A 16,527-nucleotide genomic window follows, 5' to 3' on the forward strand; every position below is an offset into this window, starting at 1 on the left:
ATCTCAAAACAAACAGACATGTTCAATGAACAGACCTGACCTTTCACACCCCCTCTGCGTATCAGGACTGAGTAGACATCTCCGCACTCCATAATGAGGTGGAGCAGCTTAATCTCGTATTAACACCTGATGTCTCGTGTGGAGACCTCTCTCTTTCTCCCTTTCTGAGTCAATCTCTCTCTTTCTTTTTACTCTATCTCTTTCCTTTTTCTGAAAAAAAAAGCATTAAGCAAGCACATAGATCAAAAAGGCCAGAAAATAGCTATTGATTTCTAATGAGCAGGTCTTCACAAAGCAAAGAAATGATGGGAGGATCTCTTCACCTTTCACAAGACTCATCGACGAATCTGAAGGACGACTACAAATAGGACAGGAGAAGAAAGGGAAGAGGCAGCACCAGAGGAAGAGTGCCGACCAGGATAAAGCGCTTACTGAAGACGGATGAACTTGTATAAATGCAAGTACTTCAATGAGTAGGTGTAGCACTGCATACCATTCATTCAACTCAAAATGAGTTCTAGTAGGCCAGTGCTGATTGGATGAAGTGAATTTGATGGATTATTGTAGCTGAGTGTTGGGGGCAGGCAGCTGTGGACTTGCTCTGTGTGAGTGCCCTATCATTAAGAGATCAAGCCCTCTTGGGCAGCACTGCCAGCTTTTGCCAGTCTTTCTCACCAAGATCACAACAACCAAGCCAACAGCCAGTTACAATGCACAGCCATGAGTAATTAATAATGATAGCATCGTAACTACATGGACAGGAGAGTACAACGGGCACAACCTGGTTTGTAAACATTCAGGCTGTGGAAGAGCAGGAGAGCAGATGGAGAGAAAGAGAGAGGAGTTATGAAGGGTGACCAAGACACAGGAAGAAGAGACTTAAATATAAGATAAGGAATAAAAAGTCAGAATTATGGATAGGCTGAAAGAAAGTTATAAAGAAATAGTGACCAAGAGATGTGACTGAGAACAAAATAGAGAGAAACAACAAACAGACAATGAGAAAGGCCAAGAGAAATCAGATTAACAAAGAGCAAAGATAAAAGAAAAAATAAGATACAGAGATAGAAAGTGAGAGGTAGGGACCGAGGAAGACAAAAAGGAAGAATAGAAATAAGAGAGAAAGCATACAAATTGAATGCAAGAAAGAGAGCAGCAAAAGTAAAAGAAACATTAAATTAGAAATTGCTTTGGTCACACTCTTGAGTTTGTCATCAATATCAACACACTGCGTTTAGCCTCAGAAAGGTTAAATCCAAATCTGTTTTTTCAAATGTTTTTATTCATTAACTGTGGGTCAGCAAGCCCGAGACAATTTCATTCATTCAGCTCAATGACCCCGAGCTGTTTTCCCTGATAAACAATTCAATTACTGTATATCACCATATTGATGCTAATACCAGCACATATGCTCACATTAACAACTCACCAGCACTCCAGCAGAATGGAGGGAAGATGGTGATCCCAGATCACTGAACAGTCTGACTGAAGTGATAGAGGGAAGCATCTCAAACTCACTCAACAAAACTGTCTGAGAAGCAAAGGCAAACACTTCCATCTGGTTTCCAAAAATAAACAAAAATAGTGAAACAATGTCACGGATATACTGAGGTAAAAAAAAATGATGTATCTCAATCACAAGTAAAGTTCTAGAAGTCTGGTTACCCCCAAAGAATCCATTCCAACTGCAGCGTAGGAACATCACAATCATTTTGACAGCTGGTATCTGATTACAAACTAAACTGATTAGGCTTATGTCCATTTCGCTATAGCATGCAACTGTACAGCAACTTTAACAACTTTATTTAGCATGACATTATCTATGTGAGAAACTCATGCTTGGCTCCTTACCCAACAGGATCTTTGCAATTGATAGCCTAGGCAAGATTAAAAGTAAATAAAACATTTACAGATAGTGGCCCGAGTGATTTTTGCTAACTGGGGTGCCTTTTGAGTGCATGGCATTTCATCATGCAGGAATACTGCAAACAAGGAGCGATTCTCATCACATTCTCATTTTAATCATGCAGTCAAGTGTTGAAACTCCTCTGCTGACCATAGCATCCCTTCCCGCACTATTACAAACCTTGAAACAGGAAGTAAGGTGACAAGTTGCCAATCATGTTACTCAGCATGAGGCAATGAGAGCGGTTAGCTTCCACGCCGCAGTTCCGCTAAAGTGAAACCCAGGCCAGTGTTTTAAAGGGGACCTGGGATCAGTTCTCTGGACTATACCTAAGCTTAAAAACAGCTTCATCAAGCATACCAAACTCTCTGGGGAAAGGCCACATGTCCAGAAACAAATGCATGTGTGAAAAGGTCTTAATTCACTATTAGCCATTGGTTTAAATAATGTCTCTGTTCTAGGATTTGGATTTGCTTGGACATGCTTATAGGTCTCATTGCCACAGAGACAGATTAAAAAGAGAGAGAGAGAGAGAAACCTGATGTGTAAAAATGTAAAAAAAAAGTGGCGAATTAAAGCAAAAGGAGAAATAAAATGCTTGAGAGAAAATGCTGATTAATTACTGAGCACTCCATTAACGCTTCTCCTACCTAGTTTCAGGATAAATCAGAATTAATGCAATGCTACATGGACAACCACATATTAAGCTTGACTAAGTTTCTAATTCTGAAAAAGTCAAGCAAAGTTCAGCATCTGGTCTTTGTGCTGTTTGCACAGAATCACAGGTTTATAATGAAACAATGATGGGGATGAATGCAAGACCAGAGTAGAGTATCAGCTTCGGTATTGCTGATACTAGCCTATACTTTCCCATTCAACTTTGATCTTTTTGGAGTGAGTGCTTTGTGGATGACTGGTGATAAGCTGGTGTTTTGTATTACATATTATATATATATATATATATATATTTTGACAAATGCACAGGAGACAGGAAATCTGTTTCTGCAGTATATTCCCTATTATTTACAGATATATTAGGTATAACCTGGATTGTGCCTAGTCCCATATTACTAGTGTCAGTTTCGAAGGCCTGTAGCATCAAAGGCCTGTTACTGGTCCTGGTCCTAATGAAAAACTCTCCATTGGTGGTGAGCCGGTAGAAGGGGAAGGTATTGTTGCAAAAGCCACTATTCCTGTAATAAGAAGCTAACCCCAGGAAGGCCTGCACTTGTCTTACATTACACAGCACCAGCCACTTTCTCAATGTCCACTCCCTGTTCACAGATATAATACCTCAGAAATTTGATCTCCTTCTGCATGAACTTGCATTAGTCTGAGTGTAACTTGAATGCAGCCTTAGCTAGCCATAACATGACACTGTTAACTGTATTAAGTGTAGTCTTGAGGGTTGGGTCATGCACCAAGATACTGTCCAAATATACTAGGCACACATCTTTAGGAATGTTGTATTAGCTGAATGAATTTAGGTGGTGCATCGCACAACCCGAATGACATAGCGATGAACTGACAGAGCAAATAGTGGTGACCATATTTGTTTTTTCCTCAAGCACTTAAGGTCACTAGACACAAGGGACTAACAGTCATAGCACTAAAGTATGTTCATTCCAAACATGCTTTATATTGTACTGATTGTTATATTCCTATACTGTATATAAGTCTAAATTAGCTAGTCTGTTTCATGTTAAAGTAAGTGATGTAAACTGGTTCAGGTATTATTACTGTTTTACTGGAATTTACTATCAGGTATATCAAGGAATTTTGTGTTTGGCGGTTAGGTGTCTGAACTCTAATAGCTGTAGCCTTATTCTCTGTTATGAAGAGAGTGTTACAGGCTTCTATACTTGAACAAAGCTCGAAACAAGAGCCTTGATCTTTCATTTCTTGGAGAGAATAATAAAGTCCAAACATGAAAGTGAGGCTTAATTGTGGCAAAAGAAAACAAGCTCTATATTAATTCACAATGAGGAGCTAATGTAACCCAGAGAGACTCCACTGTGATTCGTGTGTCTTGCTGTTTCTATGTTCTATATGCTTTGAACTCCAACACGATTCCACATGGCCCAGAGTCTTCAATTTCCCAGACCAGCTGTGTGGAGAATGTAATGGGTGATTCAACTCATAATAATAGACCTCAGTTTGGTGTGGCTTTAGGATGTTAAGAGGATCTGTATTTATGCGTTTGTGTTTATATCAGAAATGCCTGAAATTAACTTCTGAAATCCTGCAACATGTTGTGTTTTCCTGTCATCTTAGAACAGTAGGAAGTATTTTCAGGTCGTCTATTGAATACGGACCAATAGGCATGTGCATAGAAAGTGCATTTTTTTGTTGTCTGTTCAAATGAAATGTTGGCTTGCTTTGACTGAGACAAGGACCATTTCAGGTTTCATCATGACCTCATCTGAGGAACACGACACAGAATCCTAAAGTCTAATGGGAAACATTTATTTGAAAGCATGTTCTGAATCTGCTGATATTGTGTAGGTAGGCTTTTGGATTTTAGTCCAGTGACTTTATGACTGAAACTTGTCCAGAAATCAAATTTAATTTTAAAAAGTAGTTGGCTAAGGCTACGTCCACATTAATCCAGATCTTTTTCTCTATTTGTCCTTCTGTCCACACTGAGAAAGTGTTTCTGTCCAGCAAAAACTGAGCTTTTTGAAAACGCTCTCCCCAGTCCCAATTTGAAAACACTGTTTTTGCGCTGTAGTGTAGACTGAGAAAATGGAGCTAGTTAAAAACAACTCATTTTTAGTCATGTGACAGTCATGTGACCCATTCAACCCAAAACAAACAAGATGGTGGACGATGTTGTCCTGCAGTTGTGCCTGCTATCCAGTTTGATAGCAGTGTGAAAGATTAATGTTACTTCGTACAACCTTGGTTGTCAGACGTTTCAGTGTGAACCAGCAATTATTGGAAAAAGTCTGAAAACGGCAGTGTAGACGGAGAGCATTTTAAAATGAAAATGCAATTTTCAGCTCTATCTGGATTAACGTGGATGTAGCCTAAACTACAGGTTAAAAAAAAAACTGACTTCAAAGCTTTGTTGCTTTAACCTGAAAATAGTGGCGCCAACCAACCAACAAGAAATATACAACTTATCAAAATTTTTGTATCAATCATACATATTGTACATAGGGGTCCCTGGAGGACTAGCGGTTAGGCCACAGTACGCTCACAGCTGCGGCCCAGCTTCAATTCCTGGCCAGGGAACCAACGCCAGCCACTGGGGTTGCATGCAACAGTGCGCTCTCAGTGCCGGTCCCAAGCCCAAATAAAACTGGGGAGGGTTGCGTCAGGAAGGGCATCCGGCATAAAACTGCCAAATCAAATACGCAGACCAATGAACCGCTGTGGCAACCCCTAACGGGAGCAGCAGAAAGAGAAACAACAACAACATACGTATTGTACATGTTAAACTATAACAATACTACTGTATAATGGCTGCAAAGGTGGGTACAGTGTTTGGAAGCTCTTGGTTATGGAAAGTGACTTTTCCAAACTGATTTGGCATTCCCTCTCCAACTGACTTCCTGAACATTTTGAAAGTTTAGTAGGTAGACTAAATGGCATTCTAGTCTTGCTAAGAGATCTGCAGATTAGCTGCTCTTTTTAATCAACATGTAAATGTGAGAATTCAGATGTTAAGAAGCCGTTTCATTATCATGGTTATTAACATGCAGTGATTTACCACGTCTGGCAGAGCGAACTTGCAATCAGCACCACACTAAACCATCTGTCCTATTTTGAAAGAGTACGGTGAACTCCTTGTACAGAAGTTGGTCCAACAGGACAGAAAAATACTTTCAATTCATGTATGGGTGTATGCAAGAGAGCCTTATAGAGCAGTGATCTTTTCACACATGCACATACACACAAGACGCTTGTTGGATGATTTCCTTGCTGCTGATTGCAATTAGAGCTGAACCTGCCTGGTACTTGACTGTGTAATTTGATGTGATGATTCTTTCCTCTCTTCCAAAGAACGACACTGTGGTGCTCTGTGGATACCAAGGGATTTACTTAGAGCTTAAAATTGTACTATTGCACTGTCCAAGCCTTGACATGAAGATGTCCAGACAGACACAGTCTCACACACGCCCACACTCCTGTCAACATTGTCCAGAGGCAGCTTCCTGCTCTCCTCTTACAGTCAGCATTTGACTGCATTTCCATTCTGTTATCTGAACACGACACAGGCTGCTTGGTCATCACCACGTCTTGGACATTGTGGGCATTTCAGCAGACAGCTGAGAGCGAATATGGCACAATTAGTTGGACAGATATAGCTCTGCTGACACATGAACCCAAGTGTGCCGTCTTCTCTCCATCCGCCTCCTCTGGTCTTCCCCTCTGCAGAGTACAAACTTTATCCTCTAATCTAACCTGTTATCTCTGTGCTGCTCTGTACAACCTCCACTTCCTGTGGCATTACAGTAAAAATATCCTCACATACAGTGAGTGCACTTTTGACACTGTTGAACAGTGAAGCACAGAGGGAAGAATGAGATAAATATATAAATAAATACATAAATAAAAATGCTACATTTTAAAAAATGTCCAGCAAATAATCTTTAAAAATAACATTTTTCTACAAATGTGAATGCACAGTTAATTTAGAAAAAAAAAAAAAAAAGTAATTGTGACATTTGCAAAAGTTAGGACACCCTTCCATTTATCTCAGATCTTAATTAGCTCATTAGTCCTTAATTGATGCATTAGGCAGGTCAAGATTTGTCATTAGGCATCAGAATTCCAAAGCATAATAAATTCTCTGACTCTTAAATCCTTATGTTAACACTTAACAACCATGGGCTCCTCTAAGCAGCTAACTAAGGAAGCTAACTGATTCCTACAAAGCAGAGGAAGGCTATAAAAAGATATTAAAGTGCTTCCAGCTCATGATTTCCACTGTCCAAAATGGCATTAAGAAGTATCAGTGTCAAGTCAGGGCATTAGTAGGGTGTCTAAACTATTGCATGTCACAATTACAATTACAATGTCACTATTTTTTCCTAATTTTTTTTTCAGTTAATCAAATGTAAATCAACTGTGTGTTACTATTTGCAGAATTTTTTTAAATATATTTTGCTGCACAGGTTTTATTTGCTTCTTTACAATTCAAAAAATGTGTACAATTCAACAATTCAGTAAAATATGCAATCTGGCCAGGGGTGCTCAAACTGCATTTGTCTTAGCTTCTGCACTAGAAAGAGTCTGGCAGTTTTAACCAGGCCAGATTTTTCCATCATGTCCTATGTGTTCTATCTGCTGACAAGTCTACATGATGCAAATGCTGCAGAAAAAGAACGACCATCTGGCGCCGCATGTTTTGTTGCATTTCAGTAATGACAATATATAAATCTATTTGTTTTAATGTTTCACAGCATTAAACCGAAGCACATCCACTAGCCCTGAGGCTTTCAGTATAAATGAAACAAGGAGCCAGCATGGAAAGAGTCATTTCTGCTTGATAATGATGAGGTTTACTAACCTAAGTGTAAGCATCATATTAGCACCAAATGGGAGAGGCTAGGATGAAACTGCTAGTCTCTGTATATCATATGCAGATGAGATGTACAGGACTGAAAAAAAAGGTGGAACAAAAAGGACATGATGTTCAATTAAACTCACTTTGGCTCTGTGTGGTCCTCAATTCACATTCATACAAAGACTGCCTATGTTATGCCAAGGTCAAGGACACTGTTATCTCTTTCTTGTGTTCTGCCTATCTGTCTCTGTCTCTAATCTCTCAGCAGGTATTATGTGAGAAAATGAAGGAAAGAATACTTTGGGAGAATTTAAAGAATAATACAAAGTCACATTAACTAAATGGAGTATGTGTTGGACATTGTGGTTAATTATCATACATTATTCCAAGACGTGGCATAATAATAAAGATACGTGGAATAACAGAGAGTGAGAGAGACAGCATTTTTGGGGTATGTGTGTATGAAGGAAAGCTATTAGAGCTTTTGTTATACAAAAGTACAATAACAACCAGGGTGATCAGCCATATTCCAGTGGCCAATCAACTGATGCAATAAAACAAATATTTTTTTAAAAACACAGTTGAAAAAAATGTTCTTTCACCAATGTCCTAAAATGATCTCGTATTATTCCACATTGTCGTAGATTTATTAGAATTATTAGATGAATTCTTTGGTATATAACATAATGCCATTTCTACAGTAATGTACAGAATTAAGAAGTCACTACTACTGTATATTTTAATATATTGATATAATTAATCTAATATATTGTTTGAGCCTAAGCTCTAGTTACTGTCTGTGTGGATGTTCTCCTTATGTCCATGCATGTTTCCTGGGTTCTCCAGTTTACTTCCAAAAACATCCCAGTAGGTGGATTAGCTATAAAAAAAATTTCCCCTTTGTGTAAATGAGTGTGTGAATGTTTGTGTGTGTGTGCTTGTGTTTGTGTGTGTAGTGTCCTGCAACAGACTGGCCACCCACACAAGCAGTATTCCTGTCTCATGCCCAGTGTTCCCAGAATAGGCACCAAAACACTGACCAGGATAATGCAGTTGCTGAAGATGAATAACGCACTATATGGCCAAAGGTTTGTGGACACCTGACCATCATAGCCATATGTGGTTCTTCTCCAAACTACTGCTACAAAGTTAGAAGCACACAATCGTCTAGAATGTATTTGTATGCTTTAAAATTAAGATTCCACTTCATTGGAACTAAGAGACGTAAACATATTCCAGCATGACAATTCCTCTGTGCACAAAGCAAGCTCCATGAAGACATGGTTTGTTAAGGTTGAAGTGGAAGAACTTGCATGGCCTCTTGTTGCTGAATGAGCAAATCCCCACAGCCATGCTCAAAAATCTAGTGGAAAGCCTTCCCAGAAGAGTGGAGGTTATTATAACAACAAAGAACAAAATCTGGAATGGGATGTTCAACAAGCCCACATGGGTGTGACAGTCAGGATACTTTCAGCCATATAATGTATACACAAAATCTACAAAATTAACAGAAATACCATGGACCTGGCAACACTAAAATACAATACATATCCTCCTGAAATGAAAACATTTTACTCACACATTTTCTGACTACAAATTATGTAATTTTACAGTTTATGTACAGTATATGTTGCTGTGTTTCAACAGGCAAAATGCCAAAAGAAAATCGCCTGTTCTGCATATAACATACTTTGGCCCCTCTTCTTTAAAAAACCATATATAATCTTCCTAAGGAGCCAGTTTAAGAAATGCAGCAGTTTAAAACCATTGCCTAACTATGTCTAAAACCTTGCTAGTTAAATGTGGTTTCCTCACACACTGAATGCCAAGCTTTGATCAGTCTGTTGGAAAACTAAGTGCTGCAGTGAAATTGACATAATAAATTCTTTTTTTTTTTCATTATGCTGCACAGAATGAAAAAGAACTGTGGGGAATGTCTCTGTTGCTTTCTGTTGTTTCATATTCTGTTTGGGCATTTCACTCAGTCCTTCAGTCTGCATCTCATTCAGTCACTAACACTCTCTCTCTCTCTCTCTCTCTCTCTCTTTCTTTCTCTATCTCTGACTATCTTTCTTTAAACAGATGCTACATGCTACACTGTGAGTGCAGGTGTGTGCATTTTTTTTCCTGTAGGGGCCCTGGGGCTTTACAGGTGGATCACACACCTGTCCAGCAACAAACAAAGAAAAAATACATTTCTGCTTCAGTGCGACCTGTTCTGTCCTGCACACACACACACACACACACACACACGAATAAATTTTTTTGTAATGCATAAATAATGTTTTCTAAACAGATACATATACAGGTACAAATAGGAGTTGCTCTATTCAGGTTTTTTTTTTTTTTTTTTTTCGTTTGTTGATTCTGTCCAGTTGATAGTTATGGAAATTAACAGTTGGTGCAATTAACAGATACAAACACAGATAGTGGCATTGTGTTACACACCCCTACCACACACACACACACAAAGACCAGATTTCCTGTTGTTCATATGAATTTGAAGTGAAATGTGGACAAATAATAGATAATAAACTCACTTTCAAAAATATTCCCTAAAAGTTCTTGAAAAGTTTGTGTGAAAAATCTATGCCTCAAGCTCAACCTCAAAGGCCAAGGCAGACATCACTGTGCATTTTTACTGGACACTTTTATGCCTGTCTGATCTCCAGAACCATACACACCATCCAACAGCATGCAAAGCCACCATAATCCAGCTGTTACTATAATAAAAACCAGTCAATCACAGAGTTTTATACTATTGCTGTGACACTCACCTTGACCTGATGACAACACGGTGCCTGAGAGAAAGAAAGAGAGAGAGAGAGAGAGAGAGAGAAAGAGAGTCAGTATGTCAATTTAAACATCAGCAAGGTTTCACGTGTAAAGAAGAAACAATGAAGAATGCTGCGTAAGCACATTACAAACACAAACAAGAAAAACTCCTCAAATGCATCACACATACGTACATACAAACACTGAGTACTTTTTATAATGAAACAATAAAACAGAATTCTTTACTTAAAGATTAGATCAATTAGTATAGTGCTTGATTAGCAGTGACAATCAATGCTTTTCCGGCCTTTTGGAACTTTAGAGAGTCAGACTGAGGAAAATTTATGCCACAATTTCTCCAAACAAAGTGAATATTGCTTTCCATGTCGTCGCCTACGGCAAGAAGATAAAGCAATAAAATTATTCTTCCATTCATCTTATGTAACTGCTTTTTCCTATACAAGGCTTCTTACAACAACTTTATTCTACACAAGGAGCACTGGGTGTGAGGCAAGAATATATCCTGGGTGGTTATAGTTTCTGGGAGGTGGGAGGACACCAGGGAACCTGGAGGAAACCCATGTGGACACAGGGACAACATGCAGATCTCCCCACAGGCAGTAACCCAAGCTCAGGACCAAGTCTTAAAATAGATATATAAGAATTAAATCACTTTTTTTGTAATTTAAGGTTTTGTTAGGAAATATCTGATTCTTTCTGTTTTACTCCCTCTCTGTTTTAGAGGAATGATGTGCTATGTGTCAAATTTCTATTACATTTTAGAGAATAACAAGTTTTTAAGCACATGCAATAGGAAAAAAAAACTTTTGTTCCTGATCCGGGGCAGTCTGAATCATCATGGTTAGGCTTTTGCACCAGGAAAGTCACCGTGCCTTTGAACTTCTTCCTCCACTACAAAGCAATGGCTTCAGTGTGAACTTAATTACAAGAAATCTCCACCCTGAAATATTTGTGATATGCTAGCTATTCTGGTGCTAATATTTCAGTTGGTGTTGTATTCTCATTATTCCTGTGAGAAGTTAGCAGTTGTTTGGCACAATGATGTCACAGGGGGACGCTGCTTGTGCAGATAATGGCATTTAATAGGAGAGAAAATTTCAGCAACTGCAAACATAATGGATAATGGTCTAGTTTTGCTGTTCGTTCTAAGAACAAATGAGCAAGAGCTTCTGTTCTCATTCACTATTTTCCTGCGATGTTATATTAATGAGAAATCCAGCATGTATGTAGTGGAGACAACAACCACCAGTGGAGACTCTGGTTTCCAGAATGCAATACAGCAAAATGGCGCAGTTGCGCCAAGTTACAGTAGAGACTTGACTCGGCTAGTTATCAATGAAATCTATGAAATGAATAGCTGGACTATGATGGCGTTGACGGTGGTATTAGCATGAAATTTGAAGATGATATGTTTGAGCAGAGTGTACAGATGAGGAGGTGAGATAGCTGGACAGACTAAAGTACTAAAGCACTGCTGTACTGCCCAGTTTAGCTCAAGATGAAGCAAAGGCTAAATCCCTCTGGCACCACAATCAGCAGGTAGTCAAATGGCATTGTGGGTAATGTAGGAAACCTTTAACCAAAGTGGAAATAGATCAAAGAAGGTTAAACTAAGAAAAAAATCAACTAGAATTTCACTATAAAATAAATCTTGGACATTCCTGAAGTTCACATGTTAATGTACATACAAAGCAATAAAAGTGATACTGGTATGCTTTTCATTGAAATTGCTCAAGATTTGTTGTCCTAAATGTGTCCCAAATGAAGCAAAACCAAATCATTTGTCTCACAAGAGATTTAGGTTTGTCGTTCATCTCTTTTAGAACAGACTGTAGTTCATTTGGCCATCACATACATGTGGAACCAAACAACAGCGGTGCAATCACCTAAGAAAACAATACCACATAGACAGTTCTTTATTGTGGAGTAGCAAAATGATTCTTTCCTTCTAGAAAGTTTTGTCTTCTCTCCCAAATTGGACAGAAAGATGGAAAACCTTGCATTGACGATGCTCATTTAAAAGTGCTACGAGAAGACAGAGAACTGGCATCAGAGCAGTTCTCGAACACAATAGCAGCAAACAAGGGAGACTGAGAATGAGTTTCCAATCTGATAAAAAAAAAAACTGAACAACAGAGCCTTCTTTTTTTCTCTTTCTTGTGTTGTGAGGAATAATTCTTCTTCGTCACTTTGCATTTCTTCTGTTTTTACAGCCATTATTCAGTCAGCTTTTAAGCAAGGAGTGTAGAATCAGTCTCATTTTCACTGAAGCAGCTTGTTTGAAAGTACACATTGTCTGTTTTCTCCTTTCAAAAAAAAAAATTGTGAGAAATTTCACACCGCCTTTCTCCATTCCAGCTCACAAACGAGCAGTTCAGCTACACAAAGATGTAAGAATCTATATTTATGTATTTTGTATCCTCTAAACTGTGTCATACATGTCTTTCTTTGTAACACAACACCAATCCAATGTATTCAGCATCAGGGTCACGACAGTTCATCATTTATCCCATTTTTCTCTCACATCTCTGGTTCCTGAAGGCATTCTGGCACGCAGTTCTGCCTAGTTCTGGCCCTAATACTCACTCCCAAATTCCAACCATGCTTCAATCTCTCAGCATGCACCTCAGCAACTTGGCTAAATGTATAAATAAATAAAAAATGAATCCAATAAATCCCCCAAGCTTCTTCCTGCCCTGCATAAAGTCTTACTGTGAAAGTAGTAAAATAATGCAGTATTGTAGTTAAGCCATGATAAAAAACTTGTATGATTCTGCATCCAGACAATGTATTCATACGTTCACTAGTTTATTGTGCCATAGTGTCATGATTATATCAATTACAAAGAAAAACTAAATGAAGTAAATGTATTACAGTACTAAAAAGTGTCATTAGGGGAAGGTATTTTTCATTCTATTGATCGTATCAACACTCCGTCATTGTGCTGTAAGTAAACATAAAACTGTCATTGAAAAACAAGGAAAGGATGTACTTGAGAGTGTTTTAATATCAATGTTGTCCTGAAATATTCTCTAAACCCATGATGCTCAAAATGGTGTCTGGAGACCCCCAGCAGTCTGTGAAGTCTGTGCCAAGGGGTCCGTGTTTTTTTTTTTTCATTTTTGTTGCCTACACACAGAGATCGCAACCCATTATTCCCAAACTTATCATATTTATGACTGGGTTCTCATATTTATTGGCCTATATGACTGGTGGAATGGGTTTAATCCAAAGCTCAGTAGCTCAAAATCAAGCCATGTCAACATAAATACAATGAGAATTTTAATAAAAACATGTTGTACCATCAGAACGTTCAGGGACAGAAAGCTCTATAGCTCCAAGACATTATATCGCAAAAATATTATTGTGCACATTTAAATAATGAGCCTGATATATAAATATTGGATTGTGTGCATAAAATAAATCTGCCGTAAGGGATCTGGGGTTTATTCTTCTCAGTTAAAGGGTTCCCTAGCTGAAAACGTGTGAGAACCCCTGACTAAACCTAAAAAAAGAAAAAGCTTATCTTCTTAAAGTTATGTGGTGCAATTAATGATTTCAATATAAAAAAAACAGGAGAGCACTGTTTATTCCACAGAAGTAGCATCAATAAAATAACATGACACTAATCTACAGGAAGCCATTTTGAAGCTGAGAAAAGGGAGCCATTGCACAAGTATCGAGCATAGTCAATACAACAATTTGGAATGTCCTGAAAAAGAAAGAAAATACTGGTGTACTAATAACCAGACATCGAACAGGTTGGCCAAGGAAAACAACAGCAGTTCATGACAAACATTGTGAGAGCTGTGAAGAAAAACCTCCACAGGGCAGGGGTGAAGGTATCACAATCCGCTGTTTGAAGAAGTCTTTGAGAGCAGAAATCTAGAGGCCATACCACAAGATACAAACCATTCATCGGCAGTAAGAATGGGAAGGCCAGACTGGAATTTGCAAAGAAATACAGAGATGAGTCACAAACGTTCTGGAACCAAGATTAACCTCTACCAAAGTGACGGAAAGGCCAAAGTGGAGGTAGCGTCATGGCTTGGGCTTGCATGGCCACTTCTGGAACGGGCTCACTAATCGTTATTGATGATGTAACTCATGATGGAAACAAGAGAATGAGTTCAGAATTCTACACAAACATTCTGTTTGCCAATTTACAGACTAATGCATCCAATCTAACCGAGAGGAACTTCATCATGTAGCAAGACAACCCAAAACCCAAAACACACCACCAACACAACAAATGACTTCATCAGGGGGAAAAAGTGGAAGGTTTTAGACTGGCCAAGTCAATCACCATATCTTACCCCAATTGAGCAGCATTTCACCACCTGAAGAAGAGACTGAAACAAACAACAACTGAAAGAATCTGCGGTACAAGCCTGGGAAAGCATCACAAAAGAAGACTTCAACAGTTTGGTGATGTCAGTTGGTCACCAGCTTGATGCAGTTATTGCAAGCAAGGGATATGCAACCAAATATTAACCTAAAAATTGGGTGGTCTGCCACCAAAGGTGCCATGTTCTAAGTTGTTTAATCAACGTAAATATCAGGAAATGAAAGCTGAAATTCTCATATATCATCTAAGATTCATCTCTTGATCTCAAACCCAAATGTCTTTGGTGTATAGCAAAAGAATTGGCCTTGCTGTTCCAATACTTTCGGAGGGGACTGTATAACTCTACTGTATAAAATATTAAACTCTAAATCCTTTAAACCCTATGCTTTAATTTCAGTGCAATGTTTTTCAAACTTCATCTGAAAACAAAATAGGTTTTTGAACAAAAATAACTTTAATAAAGACAATAAAATAAAAAAAATCAACATAATTCATATTTGTGGTTCTATGTCATTTAATGGCATGTGGTGCAATTAATTATAATTCCACTATATCGAGCAAGTGAGAATGGTTTATTGCACAGAAGAGGCATCAATAAAACAACATAACACAGATTTATAAATCTTTAAATCTGTAAACCATGTAAAACTGTGAACCTACTGAAACCCTGGGAAACAAATTATAAACATAATTCATTCTTCAGTTTCTATTTGGCTGTATGTGGTGCAATTGATAAGAATTCCTCTCTAACTAGCAGACAAGAGCATGACTGATTACACAGTATTAGAATAAAGAAAACAACATAAAATTACATCAAGTATGCATTCTAAATAATCTGAGGTCTACCTGTACATAGCAGTTACTACAGCTGTAAAGAGAAAAGGAAATGAACCTGAGCTGACTGAGAACAATAAAAGTGGTACAAAAGAGATAATTAAGCATCTATTTCTTTCCACTACTGCTTGATGTGAATATTAAAATGAAATGAAATGAAAAGAAGTTTGACTTAGCCCTTCAATGCCAAGTTCCTCTGTGGCATGGAAGACAATGCTCCATATGTTAAGTGTAAATTCGAAGTGCACCTGATTTTAAGTCATGAGATATCTTGCATTATGCACATTATTTTCCATCCTGCATTTTAGAGTGGCAATATTTATGTCTGTGTAATCTGTCCTATAAAAAAAATGTCAATACAGAAACACGAGTCACCATAAGCCAGCTACAAAGCCGTGCGCTCACATTCTGCATTGAACATTTACGAGCATGTGTGTGGGAAAGACAGGAATACATGCCTTTGTATTGTGAGTGTCATTTGGGCTCTGAAAAAAGGAAACGTTCACAAAACAGCACCCAAAAACAAGACTGTGGCGTGACACAACAGAGAAAATTCATTATTTACTTACATGTTGTGAAACAATATTTCCTGTGACAGAGAACGAACAGAGTGTGTGTGGTGGTGAGAACAGAGACTTTTTGTGCTGTTTGGGTTTCCCCCTGTGAAGGAAAAGCCTGTCTGTTCACACACTAATTAATTGTCTTGGTTATGAATAACAATGACAGGCTTTATTATTTCATATTCATATTCGTTTGTTTTGATTAATTATTAAAAAAGCAGGTTAAAGGAGCAACAACTATATTTGCTTTAACTTGTCCTCAAAGTCATGCTGTCACAAGCAATGACTGCCTGCCATGAAACAATTCAGCCATATTCTTTATTATTTCATGCTTGGAGAATTGCTTTTGCCTTCAATTCCCAGCACAAGTCAAATATTCCATACAATACATTAGCCAGCTTAAATGTGCAGGCAAATAGCCATTAATCTGCAGCAAAAAAGAAGTTATAAGACTGATGTGGTTATAACCTCCAATAACAGATTTAAAAAAAAGAAGTCATTACACTACAGAATCAACTCCTGACCTTTGACCTTGGCCTAACACTTCACAGAACACTTCCTTAGAACA

At 38.1% G+C, this 16,527-nt stretch overlaps 1 protein-coding gene across 2 annotated transcripts in view; it reads right to left on the minus strand.

Moving 5' to 3' along the window:
• cdh4 (cadherin 4, type 1, R-cadherin (retinal)) overlaps positions 1-16,527 on the minus strand; it is a 397,112-nt gene that overhangs the window by 327,796 nt on the left and 52,789 nt on the right. For both annotated transcript variants that reach the window (XM_026935538.3, XM_053227230.1), the window contains exon 3: positions 10,199-10,222. In XM_026935538.3, the coding sequence (XP_026791339.3) occupies positions 10,199-10,222 (24 nt within the window). The remainder of the gene's footprint in view (positions 1-10,198; positions 10,223-16,527) is intronic.

The sequence above is a fragment of the Pangasianodon hypophthalmus genome, chromosome 20, assembly GCF_027358585.1.
Source record: "Pangasianodon hypophthalmus isolate fPanHyp1 chromosome 20, fPanHyp1.pri, whole genome shotgun sequence".
In the NCBI taxonomy this organism is placed as follows: domain Eukaryota; kingdom Metazoa; phylum Chordata; class Actinopteri; order Siluriformes; family Pangasiidae; genus Pangasianodon; species Pangasianodon hypophthalmus.